This window comes from Glycine max, chromosome 20 (assembly GCF_000004515.6).
Source record: "Glycine max cultivar Williams 82 chromosome 20, Glycine_max_v4.0, whole genome shotgun sequence".
NCBI classification, from domain to species: domain Eukaryota; kingdom Viridiplantae; phylum Streptophyta; class Magnoliopsida; order Fabales; family Fabaceae; genus Glycine; species Glycine max.
In genome coordinates, this window is record NC_038256.2 from 5,604,761 (window position 1) to 5,630,061 (window position 25,301).

The following is a 25,301-nucleotide window of genomic DNA, read 5'->3' on the forward strand; positions in this document are numbered from 1 at the left end:
ATTGTATTGAACAAATTTAATTTTAATAGTTGACCTGACCCCACATCCCTCTTAATCTGGGTCCGCTCCCACCTAATTATGTTGGTATTAGATTTGAATCGTTCACAACAAAGTTTTGGATTTTTTTTTTATCATGGAAAAAATATAATTAAAAGAGAATACATTGTTTAACAGTCATCACCTTATGTAAAAAAATAAAAAGTTGCACAATCATAAAAAAAAGTTGTCAACCAGGTTATCTTACGGTATTAACCCTAATAAAGATAAAAAAAAAACCCTAATAAAACTCCAAGTCTAAGACATGCGGTATTAAAAAAAAGAGAAATTGCTGTTAAAAAAAAGAGAGGAAATGAATTATTATGTACCAAAAATAATGAAAAATTATACTATGAAATATAGAAATAAAATAAAATATAGAATTAAAAAAACAAATGTATATCTTTTCCTGTGTGTCTGGTGGTGAGTTTAAAAGTTTGGAATTGACATTGTCTTTGTTTTAGTGTTTTCCTTGATCCCTTTGGCATAACAGCATTATTCTTCAGCATCTCTCGTATTCCTTCTCCTTGTGTGTCTCTCCTTGCTTTATCTCTCTTAATTTCTTCAGATTTTAGTTTTCTATTGTATGGTTCTGCGTTTTCGCACAACTCACTATAGTTTCTTCTATACCTTCCTGGTGGATCTGTCACTATGACTTCCTCACTCGTGAAGATCCAAGGTGAACAGGTTCTCACCAACGACTTTCAGGACCTTTCAATCAAAGATCTGGTATTTTCCCCTTCCTTCTTGTTAATGGGTATGGATATTTCTTCCTTCTTTGTAATGGGTATGCCTTGTTTTGATTAAATTCATATTTTGAATTTCTGGTTTGTTTGGACGATTTTGGGGGTACCCAATTGGGTTTTCATGTGAAAGTTTCAAAATTTATGTTGTGGGCATGATTTGTTTTTAACCAATTGTTGATTTTGTTGATTTGTTTTTTGGGTTGGAAATGTTAGAATTGGTGTTCCTTTTGTTGATGCCATGGTTTTTTTTATGCTGTTTTTGTTCAGGGTGAGAAAGGAAGTGAGGCAGAGATTCACGAGGTGGGGTATGGAGGCCATGGGGGAATCTGTGCTATTTGCTTGGATAAGATAGTGCTGCAGGAAACTGCTCTTGTAAAAGGTTGCGAGCATGCTTACTGGTTTGTCTGAACGATCTCTTGCTGTTGTTTTCAGAATTAAGTTTGGGGAAAATGTGCCTTTTTATTTATTTATTATTATGGTATGTTTATTTTACGATTGCTTTAGGATTGGTTGGAATTTTCAGTACTAATTGTTGTTCTCAGGGATATGGATTAGTGCCACTTTGCAAATGTGGTGGTATCTTTTCTTCCTTGAACCAAATGAAAAAAAAACCTCCATCTCTTAGTATGTTTTCTGTGTTTATCCTGATGATGTGGGAATGATTCATTTAATTGGAGATGAATTATGTCTGAGCTAGAAAGATCATTTATGTTTGGATTTTTATTTTCTTCATATCTTTTGTGCTTGAGATTTGAGATCTTTTAAAGTCAAGGGTAAACTTGTGGCTTTACTACCTTTTGTTTGTACTTTGATTTGCAAACATCTATTTATGAGTTTGTTGTAAGTTTGTCACATCGAAAAAGACAAAGCATTATATAGGTTCAGTTAGTACGTTAATTGAGCATTATGGATTCCCACAAGGTAGATTGAGAGGTTCTGATGACTGATGCGGTCATCTGTAATCCTAGTTCAGTTAGTATGTAAACCGTTGGATCTCAAACATATTCCTGTATGTACTATCAAGGTTATCAATGGAAGATGGTGGAAGGCCAAAATTCTGCCATATGAGCCTGCCATGGCAGCCTATGGTGCTGCCATAGCGGGCCTCCCTTCACAAATTGCCTATAGCGGAAGGGTTGAAAAATGCCACATTATAGCATTTTGGTGATGCTATAATGGTTAATTGACAACATTGGTACTTCTTTTTTTATGGTTGTCAAGGTTGAAGTCTCCATGATTTGGATGGTTAGTGGCAGATAGTAACTCCCTTAAAAGCTCAAGATGCAAGAGCACTTTGGGCTTGAAGGCTGGAGAATGTACAAGTGTTATTTTAACATGTTCCGAGCCTCAACTTTTATTTAGAAGAATGGATGAGATAGATTGAATTTGAACTCACGGCCTCTTGGTAGTAGAGATTCTGATATTATCTATGTTATAAAAGTATATGTTGTTAGGTGAAACTGTGAAAGCACATGAATGGTTTTATTTAATGTTTAATGACTAGGTTAGCTTTGATTTGATAGTTGATAGTGTTTCGAATTTACACCCAATATTTGTTCAATACTGAAATGATAATATATCTAGGTTTTACCCCAACATGTATCCCATATTGAAAGCACACTTACAGATGTCATTATATTTACAAATGATAGCTGGTTTGGCACTTTAGGTAGTAAAGTTTCTTGCAGTTGCAATGAGTTGGAAATTAGAATTGATTCTTACTTTTCCTTGGAGAATGGGATGTTGCTTCACACTTTTTCAGCTGTTTAATCTACATTCATGGATGAGAGGAGTTCTTCATAATTTACATTCAATCATCATATCTTGTCTCTTCAAGTTATCTTAGTTGATCAGGGATGATATACATAGCATGTTCAATTGAATCTATGGAGTTGAGTGATCAACAGTGCTTTATATGGCTGAGGCAAATCGTTTAGGATCTTATATTTCTTGTGAATGAATATCCTAGAATGTGTCTGCATCTGATGTGATTTGTGTTGGTTCTGCATCAGTGAGATTGAAAAAATATAGGTCCAAAACCTGGATTGATAAGCTAACTGACTTTTAGTGGACATATTTTAGTTAATTTTTAATGCTCTTGACCCTTCTTTGTATGTTGGGGAAGTTCCCTCACTTAAATTTCAGCATAAAACAGGAGGTTTTTTTGCATTTTTACTTTTCTGTTCTTAATGTATATTTCCTTTTGGCTAATTGCAGGTACACACTGTAGACAATTTTGTTATATTTTGATTTTGTAGTATTTTCCAACTTTTGTTCCATGCATTATCTTTCACGGTAATGGAAACTACTTGTGTAGTTGGAAATTCTAGTCATTGATTACTAACATTCCATGCATTATCTTTCTATTTTTTTTTTTTTTTTAAATTCACTACTATTGAATTGACTGCTTTGGCTTGAGATTATTATTATTATTATTTTTGCGTTTTCTACATCTTTTTGTTTATGGTTTTAATTGATTTTGTGTAGTGTAACATGCATCCTTCATTGGGCTACATACCGTGAGAAAGTTACCTGCCCTCAGTGTAAACATCCATTTGAGTTCCTCAATGTCCATCGCTCACTTGATGGCAGGTAATAATTGAACCTTTTGCATCGGTTTTCATTTCTAATTTAGTTCTTGCTACTTATGTTTAAAACGTGATGGAAAGAAGTGATTATAGTTTTGTGTGAGTGGATCCTCTCATTTTAAATTTCACATGAGAGAGAGAGAGAGAGTACATGATGAGGTCATGAAATTTCAACATCAGAGGATTCGTTCAGATTTTTTGTATGTGATCAGTTTAGCATGCTTCGCTGTAATCAACAATGAAAGGATGTAAAAGATATATTATAATTTGAGATTTTCTTTTGAAAATACTTGAGTTATTATGGAAAATGAGACTTCTAATTTTATCTGGTTGAAGTTAGGTTACTGTGTTATCATGTTTACCTGACCCCTAAACAATATGTTGGGAGGCTGCTGGACTTTCTAGTTTTCAATTTAATACAAGTTAGAACCTAAAAAAATTGGTTTGGACTCCAAAAATAGAATGATATTCTGGTTTAGTGCTTGTTAGGGGGTTTCCCCCATTTTTTCCATCAAAAAAATATTAGGGGATGTTCGGTTTGATTGTTTTCTGTTTTCATTTTCATTGAAAACAGAAAACGGTGATGAAAATGTGTTTGGTTGGATTTCTGAAAACATTTTCAGTGAAAATGAAAACAGGAAACAACCAAAAAATGAAAATAATAAATTCTCATTTTCAGTGTTTTCAATTGAGAACAAAAATCTCATTTTGGGTAAAATGAAATTGCGGTGACAATGAATGTAATTTTAAGCAAATATAAAAATACAAAAAGACAAGAAATCAATATATCATAGATTTTCAGTATTTTTATTTCATGAAAATAGAAAATAAGAAGTCAAACTAAACATGTTTTCAGAATTCTAATATTTTGAAAATGAAAATAGTTTTCAGAAAATGAAAACAGAAAATGAGAACAGAAAATGAAAATGCAAACAAAACACATCCTTAGCAATCTTATTTTAAACATTGACAATTTTACTTTTGTCAACCTTTTTAGCTCCTTTGGTTATATACCATAAAATACTATCATCTCTTAGTACAGAAACTTTAAGGGGGTGTTTGGTTTGGTTGTTTTCTGTTTTCATTTTCACTCGAAATAGAAAATGATGATGAAAATGTGTTTGGTTGAATTTCTGTTTTCAGTTTCAGTGAAAATATTTTTCCTAACGAACCAAAAACTGGAAACAATAAAATCTCGTTTTCAGTTGAAACCAAGAACCTCATTTTAGGTAAAATGAAAACGCGGTGGCAAAGAATGTAATTTTAAGCAAATCTAAAAATACATTTCCTTTTGAAAACGCGTTTTCAGTGTTTTTATTTCTTGAAAGCATAAAACAAGAAGTCAAACCAAACATGTTTTTAAAATTTTAATCTTTTGAAAATGAAAATAGTTTTCAGAAAATGAAAACAGGAAATGAAAATGCAAATGCAAACCAAACACACCCTAAAATACTTAAGACTAGGGTCTAACAAACAAAATGCCAAAATAATGTAGCATCGGCAACTACTTAAATTTTTGTACCTATAATTGCAGAATGAACATTCTATAGGTGAAGTGTTGCATTAGAATGTCTGTTTGGCAATCACTCCAAGTTGTGTCTGAAATCATGTTCTTATTACTTGATCTTCAATTATACTGTGGCAGCATTCAAGATTACATGTTTGAGGAGAGTGTTTGCCTGCTACTTCGAGCCTCATGGTTCACACCTTTATCTGTTGAAGAACATGTGGCTCATGAAGATGTATATGAAGACCTAGAAGATTATTATCAGTACGAGGATGATGATGATATGGATGAAGCTTACTATGGTGGTTCGTCCAATCTTCGCGTTATTGGCAACCGTAGATGGGGAGATAATGGTTATGTCAGGGCTGGACGTCAAGAAGCTCGGCCAGTCCATCGTCTGAACTTCCAGGATTCAGGAGCAAGTTCTTCTTCGCGCGAGCCGAAGAAGAAAGAGGTTGGGAAAATTATCACAGGCAGAAGGGCAAAGAGGGCACAGAAAAGGGAAGCGGCTGACAAGGCGGCCGAAGCAAAGCATCTGCAGCATTTAATAAGGTTGGGTAGGAAGTGATTCTATTTTATTTATATCAGGCCATCATCATGGCCTTGAACTTTCCTTCCCATAAGTTAAATATTTTCTTTTTTTTATATATTTTTTTTTTCTTGTACATTGTTTCTGTGCTCTTTACTCTGAAGCATGTAATATATCTTGGGGAAGTTGTTTTAGAATAATGGCTTGGTGGGGTGGTTGGATTATGGAAATTCCAAACTCACTATACCATGAACAATTTAGGTTATATTTAGTTATTATGCTCAATGCAGGTCTAAGTTGTACATAATTTCCTTGTGATGTTCTTGTGATGTTGATATCATTGACACCTCAACAATGTCTATATCTATCTCTTTCTTCAAAGTTAAGAATTTCATACACAAAAATACTAAAAGGAAAACGCGGTTGCGTACATGGCCAGAAAGTTGTTCTGAAACTTCTAAACATGGTATCTTATGGTAATCAATTAAAGAGTGTTGAATAAGGATATTCTTCAAGCAAATGGTCTGTTTTTTATTACGGGCTTGTTAAGGATAAATTTCAGTAGTTATTTATTGAAGAAAATAAATTGAATTAAAAAGTTGAATTAAAATTGAGTTGAAATTAGTTTGATTTTTTTTTTTATCATATGAAAGAAATTTAGTTTATATTTACTTTATTTTAATTTTAGAAGTGTTTGTTAAGAAGTGTATTTAAAATGGCTATATATTAAGCGACGGATAATAGTGTTCAATGTGGTCAAGGGTTTCAGCCAAGAAGGATTTTAGTACATTAAAAATGAGTGTTCAATACTGCAAATTTCATAGTCAGTAATTACTTGTGATTCAAGTATCAATATGGTCAATAATTGACAACAAGATTCAGTTTTTGTAAGTTCTGTTTATATCCTCATTTTTTCTTAAAAAACAATTGACCTGAACTCGTGGGAAACCTTATACGTACATTGGGGTTTGTCAAGAAAACTGATCATGATATGAACAAAGTGGCTTACACATTTCAAACCAAGTTGACGATGCATGCTTTAGTTGGGGAATTTTCTTCCTACATCCAACAAATCTCAAATACATCATTCAATTTTCTTTTAATTCTAACATTGTTCTTTTGTATTTCTTCTTTCTTCCTTCTGTTTTTAATTTCCTCTTACATTATTCAGTTTCTTCTTCTTACTATGATGAGTTCCTCTTGTTGGCTTGTGGTAGTTTGTTAGCTGCATTGTGGCGGTGGTTTGTTACCTGCATTGACTTCGTCTTTGTCGTGGTGGGTGTTGCGGTGGCAACGACGGTCCGAAGGTAACTTTTTTACATCAAATATCGATTCGTATAGTCTATACGGATAGACAATCTGTATGAATCATACGGATTACTATGGATTGTCAATTCGTATAAGTATTTATTTCTTTTAAAAAAATTATGAGCTATTTTTTTAAAAAAATTAGTTAAATAACAAAAATAGGTTATATTGTATAAGAAAAGTGTTATTTATTAATATATTAGTATAAATATTATTACATTAGTAACATTAAATATTTTTATAAATAGTTCCTTCAAGTCTAGAAAATTTCAAAATAAATTTCTACATTGATTTTTAAATATATAAAAGTATTAAAATAATTATTTATAATATATTTAAAATAATAATCAAATATGGAAATTAAGATATAAATCATTATGTATATATGCTTATCAATTTCAATGTAATATAGTACTATATTAGTATACATTTGAATAATTTTTTTAGATTTTTCTAGTAACAAAAAAAAAAAAAAACAAATTGTATGTGTACACGAAAAGATTTCATGTATAAAAAAAAAATTGTGTCATAACATATCTTAAAAAAAATATTTATTTATATATCTATATAAATATTACAATAGTATCTTTCATTGTTACATTGATACTTTTTCGAAGATTTTAAAATAAAGTTTTACACTGCAGTTTTTTTAAAATATATAAATTTTTTAAATTATTAGAATTAATTAAAAGTAATAACAATGGATATATTTTATTAAGAGATAAATTATTATTATATGTATATACAAGTATCAATTATTATATATTAATCTGTATAGACTATATGTATCAAATTTTATTAGTTTTCCTTAGTTTGTCGTTGAATTTTTTTTTTTAATGTTTTTTTAAGATGAACGAAGATGAGTGGATATATGAGAGCATTATGTTTGAAGAAATTAATATGAATGAAGACACGGGAGAGGAACTTGCTGTGGTTGAAAATATTAATTGTTCTGATGCCTTTAATTCTTCTTAGGTATTGATATATTTTCTATTTGGTTATAGTAAGTAAATGAATGTCTTAACAAGACTAAACATGTATTGTCCTTTTTGTAGGTGTTTCCTACCCGTGAGGACGTATTACAAAGGACTTGTACTGTTGCATATGATATTGGTTTTATGACTGTGATAATGAGGTTTGACACATCAACTAAAAAGAGAGGAAGAACCTCATTTGGTTTAATTGGTTGTGAGAGGAGTGGAAAGTATAACATGCAAGAAAGATTTAGTATGAACGGTGACTAGCACTAGAAAATGTGATTGTCCTTTTAAGCTGCGAGTGAAATCAATCTCAGGAGGTGAAGGGTGGATGGTCAACTTAATACGTGGGACTCATAATCATGCATTAACTAAGTCATTGAGTGGACATCCATATGTTGGTCCACTAACTGAGGATGAGAAGATTATTCTTGGTGATATGACAAAGTCAATGGTCAAATAAAAAAATATTCTTCTCACTTTGAAGAACCACAATGCCAACAATTGTACAACAATGAAGCAAGTCTACAATGCAAGATATACATATTGTTCTTCTATAAGAGGCAATAATACTAAAATGAAACAATTAATGAAACTACTTGAACATGATATGTATATTCATTGGCATAGACTGAAGGATGAAGATGTCGTACGTGATATATTTTGGACACATCCGGATGTAGTAAAATTAAGTAATGCATGCCATTTGGTATTTCTCGTAGATAGTACATAGAAAACAAATAGATACAAACTGCCTTTACTTGACATTGTTGGTGTGACACCTATTAGGATGAAATTTTTAGCTGCATTTTCCTATTTGGAGGTCGAATGTATAAACAATATTGTCTAGGATCTTGAACGGTTTAGAGATATTTTTATGAGAAGTGATGCATTCCCTCAAGTCATTGTTACTGACAAAGATTCAACATTGATGAATGCAGTGAAAACTGTGTTCCATGAATCAACTAACTTGTTATGTCGGTTTTACATTGATAAGAATATTAAGGCAAAATGTAAAACCCTTATGGGTCAAAAACACGCATGGGACTATGTGATGGAAGCATGGGTAAGTCTTGTGAATTGTTCTACTGAAATAGAGTATGATGACTGCCTTACGAAGTTTGAAATTGCTTGCTCACCATGACCAATGTTTGTTGACTATGTCAAACACACATGGTTGATTCCCCACATACATAGATTTGTAAAAGCATGGAAAAATAAGGTGATGCATCCAGGAAACACAACAACTAACAGGTATGAAGATTGTTAATCTATATTTGTTTTTTTTTAAGAACACATTAATGGATGAAAATAATTCTTTGCCTTTTTAAATGCAAGGTTGAGTTTGTGCATTTAACCTTAAAGGGACTTCTCCAGAATAGCCTTGGAGACCTATCTAGTGTTTGGGATGCCATTAACCACATGGTCAATTTGCAACACAGTGAAATAGATATCTTTTGAGACAAGCACACATATGGTCAGACATGTTTTTAAAGTTACCTTATACAAGAGACTAATTGGCATGGTATCAATATATGTGTTAAACTAGATTGTTGTTGAGTTAGAGTGAGCGAATTATCTGGACATTGATAGTTCTCGTTGTGGATGAATTATGAGAACTACTCATGGTCTCTCATGTGGATGTGAGCTAGCTAGATATGTTGTTGGTAGCATACCACTTGACATAGTCCATATGTTTTGGCTAAGGATAAGTTTTTTAGACTAAGGTTTATTTGAGCTCGAAGTCCACGTAACCCAAGAGATGGAAGCCATATTCAAGCGGTTTGAAGATGTTGATATATGTGGCAAAGTGACTCTAAAGAGTAAAATTTGGGAACTTGCATACCCTGATCTAACTTCGATGTGTGTTCCTCTTGAAAAGGTGAAAACAAAAGGTGGTCAAAGGAAACATATGACCAAACAACAAAGATCAATGAAGCGTGATTTGTCTTACTTTGAGTATATGGATGCATTACATTTGGTGCATAATAGCTCCTCTGCACTGAAACGGTCTGCATCATCATCTAAACAATCGCAATCAAAGAGGAATATGCTAATGTTGAATCTATTTCATCCATGCATGCAAGATTTCATTAAAAACATTATTGATGTCAAAGATGACGGCAATTGTGGATATCATGTAATTGCTGCCTTATTAGGTTTGGGTGAAGATTCGTGGTCTTTAGTTCACAATCATTTGCTCAAAGAACTTGAACAATGGTATGATGACTATATAGTCCTATTTGGTGGCGTAGATAGATATGAGCATTTCAAGCGATCCCTACTTGCTAATGGATTATCTATGGTATATAAGTTTTTTGTTACACATTAATGGATAAATATTATTATTATAATACAAATTAAATTTGTTAGGTGCAAGTAACCATGAATAAGTGGATGAATATTAACGATATGGGTTATGCCATTGCATCAAAGTATAACGTCATCCTTGTTTCTCTTTCTCTCCAATAAAGTATGAAGTTTTTTCTAGTTAGAAGTCAATCACTGAGAGATAGTTATATTCATTGCATTATATGTATTTGTTGGACAAGTGACCTTAATAACATAAGAGGGGGGGGGGGGGGGGTGAATTAAGTTTCAAAATTTCTCACTAACAAACTTTTAATCCCCTTCTAAATGATAGACTCATAATGCAGAAGAAGAAGCAACAATCAATTTAATAATGTTCTTTAAACATGCAAGACAAAATTGATTACAATAACATAAATAAGATAAGGGAAGATAGAAATGCAAACTCGAGTTATACTGGTTCGGCCACTTCCCGTGCCTACGTCCAATCCTCAAGCAACCCACTTGAGATTTTCCACTATCTTTGTAAGTCCTTTACGGACTTTGAACACACCTTGGGATCCCTCACCCTTGTGTTCAAAGATTCTCCAAGAGACAACCTGTCTCATGATTACAATTCTCACAATCCAAGAGACAACCAGTCTCTTGATTACAACTAATTTTCTGAGATGAATAGAAAGATTTCTCTCCTTTAGAGTGGATGATACAAATTGAAGTTCCTAGAGGATTTTCTCTCTTTTAGAGATGATAATACAATTTGAAGTTCCTAGATGAATTCTCAATAGATTTGCAAGTGTTTGCCCAAGAGTTGTTGAGAAAGCATTTGGCAATTAAGTTCTCTTAGAATATCTCTCTCTTATTTTTCAAAGTCAGACACACATATATATAGGCCCTTCGTGCTTTTTCAAAATGGTTTGAAGAGATGTGTCTTTTCAAAAAGCTTTTTCTGAAATTCTTCATTGGTAATTGATTACAGGTTTCTGGTAATCGATTACATAGTTATATTTTGAAGGTCATGTCTTTCCAAAGTGTTTTCTGAAGTGCCATTGCTGGTAATCAACTACAAACATCTGGTAATCGATTACATGATTCAAAATTCAAATTCAAAACCCTTTTTAAAAAGTTTTTTTTTCAAAATTGTCTTTTGGTAATCGATTACACTGCCTGGTAATCGATTACCAGAGCCTTGATCTTTTGGAAACACTTTGTTTTGAGGAAAAAGCTTGATCTTGAATTAATCTTGAAGAAATGCTTGTTTGTTGAAGTAACCTTGTGTTAATCTTGAAGCAATGCTTAACCTTTGAATGTTTGTTGAAGTAATCTTGAAAGCAACCTTGTTTGATTATTCTTTGACATCATCAAAATCATGTATTCATACATTAACAGTATTGGTCATGTATATGACAATCATTTTGTTAAGGTATAACGATGAACCATTTCGTTAATTTTTGGATTATAACATGTGTTATTAACATTTTAATGTGTACTGGTCATTGTAACAAGTTTTTCTGAGAGATGGTTGTCTTATGCTGTCAACTGCTTTGTTATGGTCAACACATTGTCATTATGAAGCAAAACAGTGACCTACTCTGTATATTAGTCGAATGTACCAATATACTAATTCCATGAGGTTGACCACACAACATGTTGATCTAGAAGAAGATTGAACATTTTGTTATTGTTTATTGGTTTGTAACTTAAATAGTTGCAATGTCATAGATAATGCATTTAACACTTTAGTAATCATATTTGCATAATGAAGACAATTTTTGTTTCTGAATTATTGTAGTCAGATACAAAATAAACGCATATGTTAATCACAGTCAGATACATAGTTGTTAGTGCTTAGCTCTACTGAGTTTTAAAAGATTGGCTAAGATTTTGTTAAAACATAAGCACTTAGACAATGAAGGAAAGCTGGAGTTGCTGCACATGATGTCCAACGTTATGTCAAGGAATAAGATCGGGCTGCACAATGCACAAGGCAAGATAAAATGTCAAATGAAGCATTGAAGCTGCAGGATCCACGATGTCGGATACGATGTCCTGACATCTTGCCCGAAAATACTGGACACATAAATCTGTTATATCTTTAACAGATTATTGTGCAGTTAACAAGAGATTAGATGATCTATCTTTAGGAACGAATTAAAAGATAATTAAAGTTCGAATTTCAAAGTAGAAGAGTTCGTTCAGGGATTAAAGATTAAAGATAAAAGCTAAAAGATCAAACTGTATCTTTTAGATCTTTAAGTGCAGATTTTCAGGAAGAATGATAGATCTCCTCCAGCACAAGCAGTTGCAGCCCAGAAACGCATATTGCTATATAATCATGGAGGCTGCACGAGTTCTGTACCAAGTCCGGGATTGAAGAGTTATTTTGTGAGTTTTGGGACTTGAGTGTTTTGTGAGCCACCTTGATGGTACCCTAACATCAAGTGTTGGACCTGAGTGTGTAGAGTTGATCTCTAGTGTGTAGAGTTGATCTCTAGTGTGTAGAGTTGATCTCTTTTGTTCAGAGTTGATCTCTGGTGTGTCGTTGATTTATTTGTAAACACGGGAGTGTGGTTGAGAGGGAGTGAGCGGGGTTTCTCATATCTAAGAGTGGCTCTTAGGTAGAGATCGGACGGGTAGTGGTTAGGTGAGAAGGTTGTAAACAGTGGCTGTTAGACCTTGAACTAACACTATTTTAGTGGATTTCTTCCCTGGCTTGGTAGCCCCCAGATGTAGGTGAGGTTGCACCGAACTGGGTTAACAATTCTCTTGTGTTATTTACTTGTTCATACGGACACATACAATCTGCATGTTCTGAAGCGTGATGTCGTGACATCCTGTACGACATCTGTCCCCAGTATCAGAATTTCAATTGGTATCAGAGCAGGCACTCGAAATCACTGAGTGAGATCTAGGGAGATAAATTCTGATGAACATGGAGAAAGAAGGAGGACCAGTGAACAGACCACCAATTCTGGATGGTACCAACTATGAATACTGGAAAGCAAGAATGGTGGCCTTCCTCAAATCACTGGATAGCAGAACCTGGAAAGCTGTCATCAAAGGCTGGGAACATCCCAAGATGCTGGACACAGAAGGAAAGCCCACTAATGAATTGAAGCCTGAAGAAGACTGGACAAAAGAAGAGGACGAATTGGCACTTGGAAACTCCAAAGCCTTGAATGCTCTATTCAATGGAGTTGACAAGAATATCTTCAGACTGATCAACACATGTACAGTGGCCAAGGATGCATGGGAGATCCTGAAAACCACTCATGAAGGAACCTCCAAAGTGAAGATGTCCAGATTGCAACTGTTGGCTACAAAATTCGAAAATGTAAAGATGAAGGAGGAAGAATGTATTCATGACTTCCACATGAACATTCTTGAAATTGCCAATGCTTGCACTGCCTTGGGAGAGAGAATGACAGATGAAAAGCTGGTGAGAAAGATCCTCAGATCCTTGCCTAAGAGATTTGACATGAAAGTCACTGCAATAGAGGAGGCCCAAGACATTTGCAACATGAGAGTAGATGAACTCATTGGTTCCCTTCAAACCTTTGAGCTAGGACTCTCGGATAGGGCTGAAAAGAAGAGCAAGAATCTGGCTTTCGTGTCCAATGATGAAGGAGAAGAAGATGAGTATGACCTGGACACTGATGAAGGTCTGACTAACGCAGTTGTGCTCCTTGGAAAACAGTTCAACAAAGTGATGAACAGAATGGACAGGAGGCAGAAACCACATGTCCAGAACATCCCTTTCGACATCAGGAAAGGTAGCAAAAACCAGAAAAGATCAGATGAAAAGCCCAGTCACAGCAAAGGAATTCAATGCCATGGGTGTGAAGGCTATGGACACATCATAGCTGAATGTCCCACTCATCTCAAGAAGCAGAGGAAAGGACTTTCTGTATGTCGGTCTGATGATGCAGAGAGTGAACAAGAAAGTGATTCCGACAGAGATGAGAATGCACTCACTGGGAGATTTGAATCTGCTGAAGATTCAAGTGATACAGATAGTGAAATCACTTTTGATGAGCTTGCTATATCCTATAAAGAATTATGCATCAAAAGTGAGAAGATTCTTCAGCAAGAAGCACAACTAAAGAAGGTCATTGCAAATCTGGAGGCTGAGAAGGAGGCACATGAAGAGGAGATCTCTGAGCTTAAAGGAGAAGTCGGTTTTCTGAACTCTAAATTGGAAAACATGACAAAGTCAATAAAGATGCTGAATAAAGGCTCAGATTTGCTTGATGAGGTACTGCAGTGTGGGAAGAATGTTGGAAACCAGAGAGGACTTGGGTTTAATCATAAATCTGCTGGCAGAACATCCATGACAGAATTTGTTCCTGCCAAAAACAGCACTGGAGCCACGATGTCACAACATCGGTCTCGACATCATGGAACGCAGCAGAAAAGGAGCAAAAGAAAGAAGTGGAGGTGTCACTACTGTGGCAAGTATGGTCACATAAAGCCCTTTTGCTATCACTTGCATGGCCATCCACATCATGGAACTCAAAGTAGCAGCAGTAGAAGGAAGATGATGTGGGTTCCAAAACACAAGACTGTTAGTCTTGTTGTTCATACTTCACTTAGAGCATCAGCTAAGGAAGATTGGTACCTAGATAGCGGCTGTTCCAGACACATGACAGGAGTCAAAGAATTCCTGATGAACATTGAACCTTGCTCCACTAGCTATGTGACATTTGGAGATGGTTCTAAAGGAAAGATCACTGGAATGGGAAAGCTAGTCCATGATGGACTTCCTAGTCTGGACAAAGTACTGCTGGTAAAGGGACTGACTGCAAACTTGATCAGCATCAGTCAGCTGTGTGATGAAGGATTCAATGTAAACTTCACAAAGTCAGAATGCTTAGTGACAAATGAGAAGAGTGAAGTTCTAATGAAGGGCAGCAGATCAAAAGACAACTGCTACCTATGGACACCTCAAGAAACCAGTTACTCCTCCACATGTCTATCCTCCAAAGAAGATGAAGTCAGAATATGGCATCAAAGATTTGGACATCTGCACTTAAGAGGCATGAAGAAAATCATTGACAAAGGTGCTGTTAGAGGCATTCCCAATCTGAAAATAGAAGAAGGCAGAATTTGTGGTGAATTTCAGATTGGAAAGCAAGTCAAGATGTCCCACCAGAAGCTTCAACATCAGACCACTTCCAGGGTGCTGGAACTACTTCACATGGACTTGATGGGGCCTATGCAAGTTGAAAGCCTTGGAGGAAAGAGGTATGCCTATGTTGTTGTGGATGATTTCTCCAGATTTACCTGGGTCAACTTTATCAGAGAGAAATCAGACACCTTTGAAGTATTCAAGGAGTTGAGTCTAAGACTTCAAAGAGAAAAGGACTGTGTCATCAAGAGAATCAGGAGTGACCATGGCAGAGAGTTTGAAAACAGCAGGTTCACTGAATTCTGCACATCTGAAGGCATCACTCATGAGTTCTCTGCAGCCATTACACCACAACAGAATGGCATAGTTGAAAGGAAAAACAGGACTTTGCAAGAGGCTGCTAGGGTCATGCTTCATGCCAAAGAACTTCCCTATAATCTCTGGGCTGAAGCCATGAACACAGCATGCTACATCCACAACAGAGTCACACTTAGAAGAGGGACTCCAACCACACTATATGAAATCTGGAAAGGGAGGAAGCCAACTGTCAAGCACTTCCACATCTTTGGAAGTCCATGTTACATTTTGGCAGATAGAGAGCAAAGGAGAAAGATGGATCCCAAGAGTGATGCAGGAATATTCCTGGGATACTCTACAAACAGCAGAGCATATAGAGTATTCAATTCCAGAACCAGAACTGTGATGGAATCCATCAATGTGGTTGTTGATGATCTAACTCCAGCAAGAAAGAAGGATGTCAGAACATCGGGAGACAATGTAGCAGATGCAGCTAAAAGTGGAGAAAATGCAGAAAACTCTGATTCTGCTACAGATGAATCAAACATCAACCAACCTGACAAGAGACCCTCCATTAGAATCCAGAAGATGCACCCCAAGGAGCTGATTATAGGAGATCCAAACAGAGGAGTCACTACAAGATCAAGGGAGATTGAGATCGTCTCAAATTCATGCTTTGTCTCCAAAATTGAGCCCAAGAATGTGAAAGAGGCACTGACTGATGAGTTATGGATCAATGCTATGCAAGAAGAATTGGAGCAATTCAAAAGGAATGAAGTCTGGGAGCTAGTTCCGAGACCCGAGGGAACTAATGTGATTGGCACCAAGTGGATCTTCAAGAACAAAACCAATGAAGAAGGTGTCATAACCAGAAACAAGGCCAGACTGGTTGCTCAAGGCTACACTCAGATTGAAGGTGTAGACTTTGATGAAACTTTTGCCCCAGTTGCTAGGCTTGAGTCCATCAGATTGTTACTTGGTGTAGCTTGCATCCTCAAATTCAAGCTGTACCAGATGGATGTGAAGAGCGCGTTTCTGAATGGATACCTGAATGAAGAAGCCTATGTGGAGCAGCCAAAGGGATTTGTAGATCCAGCTCATCCAGAACATGTATACAGGCTCAAGAAGGCTCTCTATGGATTGAAGCAAGCTCCAAGAGCTTGGTATGAAAGGCTAACAGAGTTCCTTACTCAGCAAGGGTATAGGAAGGGAGGAATTGACAAGACTCTCTTTGTCAAGCAAGATGCTGAAAACTTGATGATAGCACAGATATATGTTGATGACATTGTGTTTGGAGGGATGTCGAATGAGATGCTTCGACATTTTGTTCAACAGATGCAATCTGAATTTGAGATGAGTCTTGTTGGAGAGCTGACTTATTTTCTGGGACTTCAAGTGAAGCAGATGGAAGACTCCATATTCCTCTCACAAAGCAAGTATGCAAAGAACATTGTCAAGAAGTTTGGGATGGAGAATGCCAGCCATAAAAGAACACCTGCACCTACTCACTTGAAGCTGTCAAAAGATGAAGCTGGGACCAGTGTTGATCAAAGCCTGTACAGAAGCATGATTGGGAGCTTACTATATTTAACAGCTAGCAGACCCGACATCACCTATGCAGTAGGTGTTTGCGCAAGATATCAAGCCAATCCCAAGATAAGTCACTTGAATCAAGTAAAGAGAATTATGAAATATGTAAATGGCACCAGTGACTATGGGATTATGTACTGTCATTGTTCAGATTCAATGCTGGTTGGGTATTGTGATGCTGATTGGGCTGGAAGTGCAGATGACAGAAAAAGCACTTCAGGTGGATGCTTCTATCTGGGCAACAATCTTATTTCATGGTTCAGCAAGAAGCAGAACTGTGTGTCCTTATCTACTGCAGAAGCCGAGTATATTGCAGCAGGAAGCAGCTGTTCACAACTAGTTTGGATGAAGCAGATGCCCAAGGAGTACAATGTCGAACAAGATGTCATGACATTATACTGTGACAACTTGAGTGCTATTAATATTTCTAAAAATCCTGTGCAACACAGCAGAACCAAGAACATTGACATTAGACATCACTATATTAGAGAGCTTGTTGATGATAAAGTTATCACACTGGAACATGTTGACACTAAGGAACAAATCGCAGATATTTTCACAAAGGCATTGGATGCAAATCAGTTTGAAAAACTGAGGGGCAAGCTGGGCATTTGTCTGCTAGAGGAATTATAGCAGCTACTGATATCTGAACGTGCCCAAACGAATCACTTAAAATTAATAGCACGTTCATTACTGGGCCAAAACAGATTTGACCGTTGCTTCACACGCCCCTCTGCATTCTTCATTCAAATTTATATTTTCGTGGCATTCGTGTTTTCATCAGCATTTCCCAATAGCTCTCGGAATTTCACGAAACCATTTCAAAAGTTCTGCTTCTCCATGGCTACCTCACCAAAAGAAACTTCAGCTCCTGGTTCACCCGCTGTACCATCATCTCCATCATCCACCAAAGCACCATCAAACCAGGAACGACCTGAATTCAATATCCAGCCCATACAGATGATTCCTGGTCAAGCCCCTGTTCCTGAAAAATTGGTTCCCAAACGACAACTGGGTGTGAAGATTTCTGAAAACCCTAGCCTTGCAACAGGTCCTAGGGAAGTAGACACAGAGATGGATAAGAAGATCCGCAGTATTGTGAGTAACATTCTGAAAGATGCTTCTGTGCCTGATGCTGAGAAAGATGTTCCAACATCTTCCACCCCAAGTGTTTCTGTGCCTGATGCTGAGAAAGATGTTCCAACATCCTCCACTCCAAATGCTGAAGTCCTTACTTCACCCAGTGAAGAGGAGTCAACAGATGAAGAGGATCAATCCACAGAGGAGACCCCTGCACCAAGGGCACCAGAACCTGCTCCAGGTGACCTCATTGACTTAGAAGAAGTCGAATCTGATGAGGAACCCATTGCCAACAAGCTAGCACCTGGCATTGCAGAAAGACTTCAAAGCAGAAAGGGAAAAACCCCCCTTAAGAGGTCTGGACGAATCAAGACTATGGCCCAGAAGAAGAGCACACCAATCACTCCTACCACATCCAGGAGGAGCAAAGTTGCAATCCCTTCCAAGAAGAGGAAAGAAATTTCCTCATCTGATTCTGATGATGATGTCGAACTAGATGTCTCGACATCAAAGAGGGCCAAGCAATCAGGGAAAAAGGTGCCTGAAAATGTCCCTGATGCCCCATTGGACAACATCTCATTCCACTCCATTGGCAATGTTGAAAGGTGGAAATTTGTATATCAACGCAGGATTGCTTTAGAAAGAGAACTGGGAAGAAATGCCTTGGATTGCAAGGAGACAATGGAACTCATCAAGGCTGCTGGACTACTGAAGACAGTCACCAAGTTGGGAGACTGTTATGAAAGCCTAGTCAGGGAATTTATTGTCAACATTCCCTCTGACATAACAAACAGAAAGAGTGATGAGTATCAAAAGGTGTTTGTCAGAGGAAAGTGTATTAGATTCTCCCCTGCTGTGATCAACAAGTACCTGGGCAGACCTACTGAAGGAGTGGTGGATATTGATGTTTCTGAGCATCAGATTGCCAAGGAAATCACTGCCAAACAAGTCCAGCATTGGCCAAAGAAAGGGAAGCTTTCTGCAGGGAAGCTAAGTGTGAAATATGCAATCCTACACAGGATTGGAGCTGCAAACTGGGTACCCACCAATCATACTTCCACTGTTGCCACAGGTTTGGGTAAATTTCTGTATGCTGTTGGAACCAAGTCCAAATTTAATTTTGGAAACTATATTTTTGATCAAACTGTTAAGCATTCAGAATCTTTTGCTGTCAAATTACCCATTGCCTTCCCTACTGTATTGTGTGGCATTATGTTGAGTCAACATCCCAATATGTTAAACTACACTGACTCTGTGATGAAGAGAGAATCTCCTCTATCCCTGCATTACAAATTGTTTGAGGGGACACATGTCCCAGACATTGTCTCGACATCAGGGAAAGCTGCTTCAGGTGCTGTGTCCAAGGATGCCTTGATTGTTGAACTCAAGGACACATGCAAGGTGCTGGAAGCAACCATCAAAGCCACCACAGAGAAGAAGATGGAGCTAGAACGGCTGATCAAAAGGCTCTCAGAAAGTGGCATTGATGATGGTGAAGCAGCTGAGGAAGATGGTGAAACAGCTGAAGAAGAGGAAGAAGCAGCCGAGGAAGAAGAAGAAGCTGCTGAGGAAGAGGAAGATGCAGCAGAGGATACTGAATCAGATGATGATTCTGAAGCCACCCCATGATCATCAGACCTTTATATTTTTGCTTTTCACTTTTACTGGCTATAGGGGCATGTCCCTTTGAACAATCGTTTACTATGGGTCTGTAATATTTGCACCTTAAGTTCATGCATTCTACTTTTGTCAAATTCTGTCTAAAAAGGGGGAGTAATAGTATTATGCTTGCTATTATGCATGATTGATACGATGTATGGCAGTAGGAAACGATGTATGCATGATTCATGATTTTGAGGGGGAGTTGTATGTATATGGTTTTTGAGGGGGAGACTGCTGCTGATGATGACTGATGTAAGCTACTAGTAGCTGATAGAAGATGCTGCAGTAAAAGCATGAAGACAGGGGGAGCAGAAGCAGAAAGCTGATGTCACGTGAGATGTCTTGACATCCTGGAGAAGACTTGTAGATTTGCAACTTGAAGAATTTCCGCTGTGCTTGATTACTCTGATAATGAAAGTTGCTGATCCCACTTGCATAACTGCTCGTACCTGCTCAGGAAGTGTCTAAGTATGTTTTAGACAAAATTTGCCAAAGGGGGAGATTGTTAGTGCTTAGCTCTACTGAGTTTTAAAAGATTGGCTAAGATTTTGTTAAAACATAAGCACTTAGACAATGAAGGAAAGCTGGAGTTGCTGCACATGATGTCCAACGTTATGTCAAGGAATAAGATCGGGCTGCACAATGCACAAGGCAAGATAAAATGTCAAATGAAGCATTGAAGCTGCAGGATCCACGATGTCGGATACGATGTCCTGACATCTTGCCCGAAAATACTGGACACATAAATCTGTTATATCTTTAACAGATTATTGTGCAGTTAGCAAGAGATTAGATGATCTATCTTTAGGAACGAATTAAAAGATAATTAAAGTTCGAATTTCAAAGTAGAAGAGTTCGTTCAGGGATTAAAGATTAAAGATAAAAGCTAAAAGATCAAACTGTATCTTTTAGATCTTTAAGTGCAGATTTTCAGGAAGAATGATAGATCTCCTCCAGCACAAGCAGTTGCAGCCCAGAAACGCACATTGCTATATAATCATGGAGGCTGCACGAGTTCTGTACCAAGTCCGGGATTGAAGAGTTATTTTGTGAGTTTTGGGACTTGAGTGTTTTGTGAGCCACCTTGATGGTACCCTAACATCAAGTGTTGGACCTGAGTGTGTAGAGTTGATCTCTAGTGTGTAGAGTTGATCTCTAGTGTGTAGAGTTGATCTCTTTTGTTCAGAGTTGATCTCTGGTGTGTCGTTGATTTATTTGTAAACACGGGAGTGTGGTTGAGAGGGAGTGAGCGGGGTTTCTCATATCTAAGAGTGGCTCTTAGATAGAGATCGGACGGGTAGTGGTTAGGTGAGAAGGTTGTAAACAGTGGCTGTTAGACCTTGAACTAACACTATTTTAGTGGATTTCCTCCCTGGCTTGGTAGCCCCCAGATGTAGGTGAGGTTGCACCGAACTGGGTTAACAATTCTCTTGTGTTATTTACTTGTTCATACGGACACATACAATCTGCATGTTCTGAAGCGTGATGTCGTGACATCCTGTACGACATCTGTCCCCAGTATCAGAATTTCAATAGTTAATGAAATAATACCAAATCATCATCATCGTCCACCACCATCTCTCCCCCGTGTATCCATTCTTCGTCTTGATTGAACATAAATATTTTTGTGCTCAGTGAACCCCTTGGCTTATCTTATACACTGGTATGTTATAGTGTATGCATCTGTTCCAATAGTTACCATCCTCATATCTAACATGTGTTGCAATCTTTCTACTATCTTTTGTGATGGAAGCATGCTTGAGAAGCTTCTATGGAGGCTGAATCTTTGAGTTTCAATAAGGTTCTTCAATGGTGATTTTCAGCCATGGAGTTGCAGCAGATGATAAAGGAGAAGATGTGAGAGGAGGTGTCATCCATTAGAGAATAAGCCATGGAAGGACAAACACCAAGAGAGTGCCTTGGATAAGAAGCTTAGAGAGGAAGCTTCAATGGAGGAAGAGAACGAGAGTGAGAAAGAGAGGGGGGAGGGGGGCGGGGGGGAAGGGGAGTGGAAATTTAAGGAGATTAGGAAAAGAAATTGAACTTTGAAGTGTGTCTCACAAGTTTCTCATTCATCAAAGTTATGACAAGTGTTATACATGTTTCTATTTATAGCCTAGCACACGGGAAGCTTCCTTGAGAAGCAAAATGTAGAAGCAAAGCTTCATGGTGAATCAAAGGTGATTCACAGGTGTTTTGATGATAACAAAAGATGATGACAAAGGTGATGACAAAAAGCTCAAAGATCAATCAAAGAACAACTCAAGTGAATCAAGAACAATTCAAGAGTTCAAGATAAGAATTAAGAAGAATTCAAGACTCAAGAAGAAAGTCTAGAGTCAAGAATCAAGATTCAAGGTTCAAGATCTCAAGAATTAAGATCAAGATTCAAGAATGAAGAGAAGACTCAATCAAGATAAGTATTAAAAAGTTTTTCAAAACTTTGAATAGCACATGAATTTTTGACAAAACCTTTTACCAAAGAGTTTTTACTCTCTGGTAATCGATTACCATAAAATAGTAATCGATTACCAGTAGCAAATTAGATTTGAAAAAGTTTTCAAATTGAATTTACAACGTTCCAATTATTTTCAAAAAGTTGTAATCGATTACAATGTTTTGGTAATCGATTACCAATGCCTTTGAACGTTGAAATTCAAATTCAAATGCGAAGAGTCACATCTTTTTACATAAAAGCTTTGTGTAATCGATTACACTATTATGGTAATCGATTACCAGTGATTGTTTCTGAATAAATCAAAAGATGTAACTCTTCAAAAGGGTTTTGACTTTTTCAAATTAGTTTTAAGTTTTTCTAAAAGTTATAACTCTTCCAAATGGTCTTCTTGGCCAGACATGAAGAGTCTATAAAAGCAAGGCTTTGATTTGCTTTTCAAGATACTTTTTACATTCATTTGATCAATCCTTTACAAGCATTGAATCTTTTTGAATTTCTTCTTCTTCTTTGTACCAAAAGCTTTCTGAAGTTTTCTGGTTTTCCAAACCTTGAAAACTTGTGCTATTCATCTTTTCATTCTCTTCTCCCTTTGCCAAAAAGAATTCGCCAAGGACTAACCGCCTGAATTCTTTTTGTGTCTCTCTTCTCCCTTTTCCAAAAGAACAAAGGACTAACCGCATGAATTCTTTTGTGTCTCCCTTCTCCCTTGTCAAAGAATTCAAAACGACACAGTCTGAGAATTCTTTTGATTCTTCCCTTTCCCTTATACAAAAGTTTTCAAAGGACTAACCGCCTGAGAATTCTTTTGTATCCCCATTCACAAAGTATCAAAGGTTTAATAGCCTGAGATCTTTGTCTTAACACATTGGAGGGTACATCCTTTGTGGTACAAGTAGAGGGTACATCTACTTGGGTTTGACTGAGAACAAGAGAGGGTACATCTCTTGTGGATCAGTTCTAGTGGAGGGTACATCCACTAGGGTTTCAAAGAGAACAAGGGAGGGTACATCCCTTGTGGATCTTTGCTTGTAAAAGGATTTTTACAAGGTTGAAAGAAATCTCAAGGACCGCAGGTCGCTTGGGGACTGGATGTAGGTACGAGTTGTTGCCGAACCAGTATAAAAACTCTTGTGTGTTTGTTTCCTTCTTCCCTACTCTTTTACTTTCCGCTGTGCATTTTAATTTCCGCTTTTACTTTTGGTTAAGTTTCTCTTCTACTCTTTATTCTCTTAACAACATAAGTAAAAGCCTTAGAAGAGTAATTTTTTAATTAGTAAAGGTTTAGGAATAATTAATTCAACCCCCCTTCTTAATTGTTCTGAGGCCACTCGAACCAACACAAAAGAGGTAGCTTTCTTGGGAAGCTAGAGGAAGAAAGTTTCCTTGAGAAGCTAGAGGGGGGCTACTCACACCCCTGCAATAGCTAAGCTCACCCCATGCCAAAATACATGAAAATACAAAAAAAAAGTTCCTACTACAAAGACTACTTAAAATGCCTTGAAATACAAGACTAAAACCCTATACTACTAGGGTACCCTAAACTTGTACCCTTAATTTGTAGGGTACCCTACAAACCTAAAATGAACAAAATACAAGACCCAAAAGAAGGAAAACCTATTCTAATATTTACAAAGAAAAGTGGACCCAACCTTGGCCCATGGGCTCAGAAATCTACCCTGAGGTTCATGAGAACCCTAGGGTCTTCTTCAGCAGCTCTAGCCCAATCCTCTTGGAGTCTCTTGCTCATGGCTCTAGTGAGGATTGCATCAACCCCTCCCCCTTGAAGAGGATTTGACCTTAAATCTATTGGTTCCTCCTCCTCAGTATCAACTCCACCTACAAAAGGAATTAAATCAGAAATGTTAAAAGTAGTGCTGACTCCATACTCTTCTGGGAGGTCCAACCTATATACATTATTATTGATCCTCTCCAAGACCTGAAAAGGTCCATCACCTCTAGGACTAAGCTTGGATTTCCTCTTAGTAGGGAATCCGTCCTTCCTAAGATGGAGCCAAACCCAGTCCCCCTCATTAAGAACTAGCTCTTTTCTTCCTCTATTGCCTTTAGTTGCATACACCTTTGTTTGGTTCTCTATTTGGTTCCTAACCCTCTCATGTAACTTCTTTACAAAATCTGACCTAGATTCCCCTTCTTTATGTATAAAAGAAGTGTCAAGTAGGAGGGGAATTAGGTCTAAAGGTGTTAGAGGATTAAACCCATAGACAACCTCAAAAAGGAATTGCTTGGTGGTTATATGAATCCCCCTATTGTAGGCAAATTCTACATGAGGAAGATACTCATCCCAAAACTTATGGTTTCCTTTCAGAAGAGCGCTTAAAAGGGTGGATAGAGACCTATTCACTACCTCTTTTTGCCCATTAGTTTTTGTATGGCAAGTGGCAAAAAAAAGAAGCTTAGTTCCTAGCTTAGCCCATAAGGTTTTCTAGAAGTGGCTAAGGAACTTAGCATCTCTATCTGACACAATGGTCCTTGGCAAACCATGGAGTCTCACAACTTCCCTGAAGAAGAGTTTTGAAATGTGAGAAGCATCATCTACCTTGTGGCATGATATAAAGTGTGCCATCTGGCTAAACCTATCCACCACTACAAAGATAGAGTCTACACCTCTTTGGGTTCTAGGAAGCCCAAGGACAAAGTCCATACTAATGTCTACCCCGGGTGTAGATGGGATGGGTAAGGGTGTGTATAGCCCATAAGGCATCACCCTAGACTTGGCTTGTAAACAAGCCACACACCTAGTGAAATGCTTATTGACATCTTTCTTTATACGATGCCAATAGAACTTTTCTTTCAGTAAGACAAGGGTCTTGTCTATCCCAAAGTGGCTCATGAGCCCACCACCATGGCTCTCTTTTACAAGTAATTTCCTGATGGATCCTTGGGGTATGCAAAGTTTTCCTTTTTTGAACAAATACCCCTCAACCAAATAGAATCCATCTTGGGCCTTTTGCCCACAACTCTCATAAATGGGAGAGAAATGTTCATCTGAAGCATACAATTCCCTAATGTTATCAAATCCAAAAATTTGAGCTCCTAGGGAGCAAAACAATGTGTGCCTCCTAAAGAG

General features: G+C 37.1%; 1 protein-coding gene across 1 annotated transcript; it reads left to right on the forward strand.

The window, feature by feature from the left end:
* Positions 1–454: 454 nt before the first annotated feature.
* Positions 455–5,713, forward strand: LOC100785472 (uncharacterized). Its single transcript, XM_003556774.5, has 4 exons — positions 455–765; positions 1,050–1,180; positions 3,270–3,374; positions 5,016–5,713. Exons 1-4 carry the CDS (start codon positions 688–690, stop codon positions 5,443–5,445), a joined length of 744 nt encoding a protein of 247 aa, XP_003556822.1. The 5' UTR covers positions 455–687; the 3' UTR covers positions 5,446–5,713.
* Positions 5,714–25,301: the final 19,588 nt, after the last annotated feature.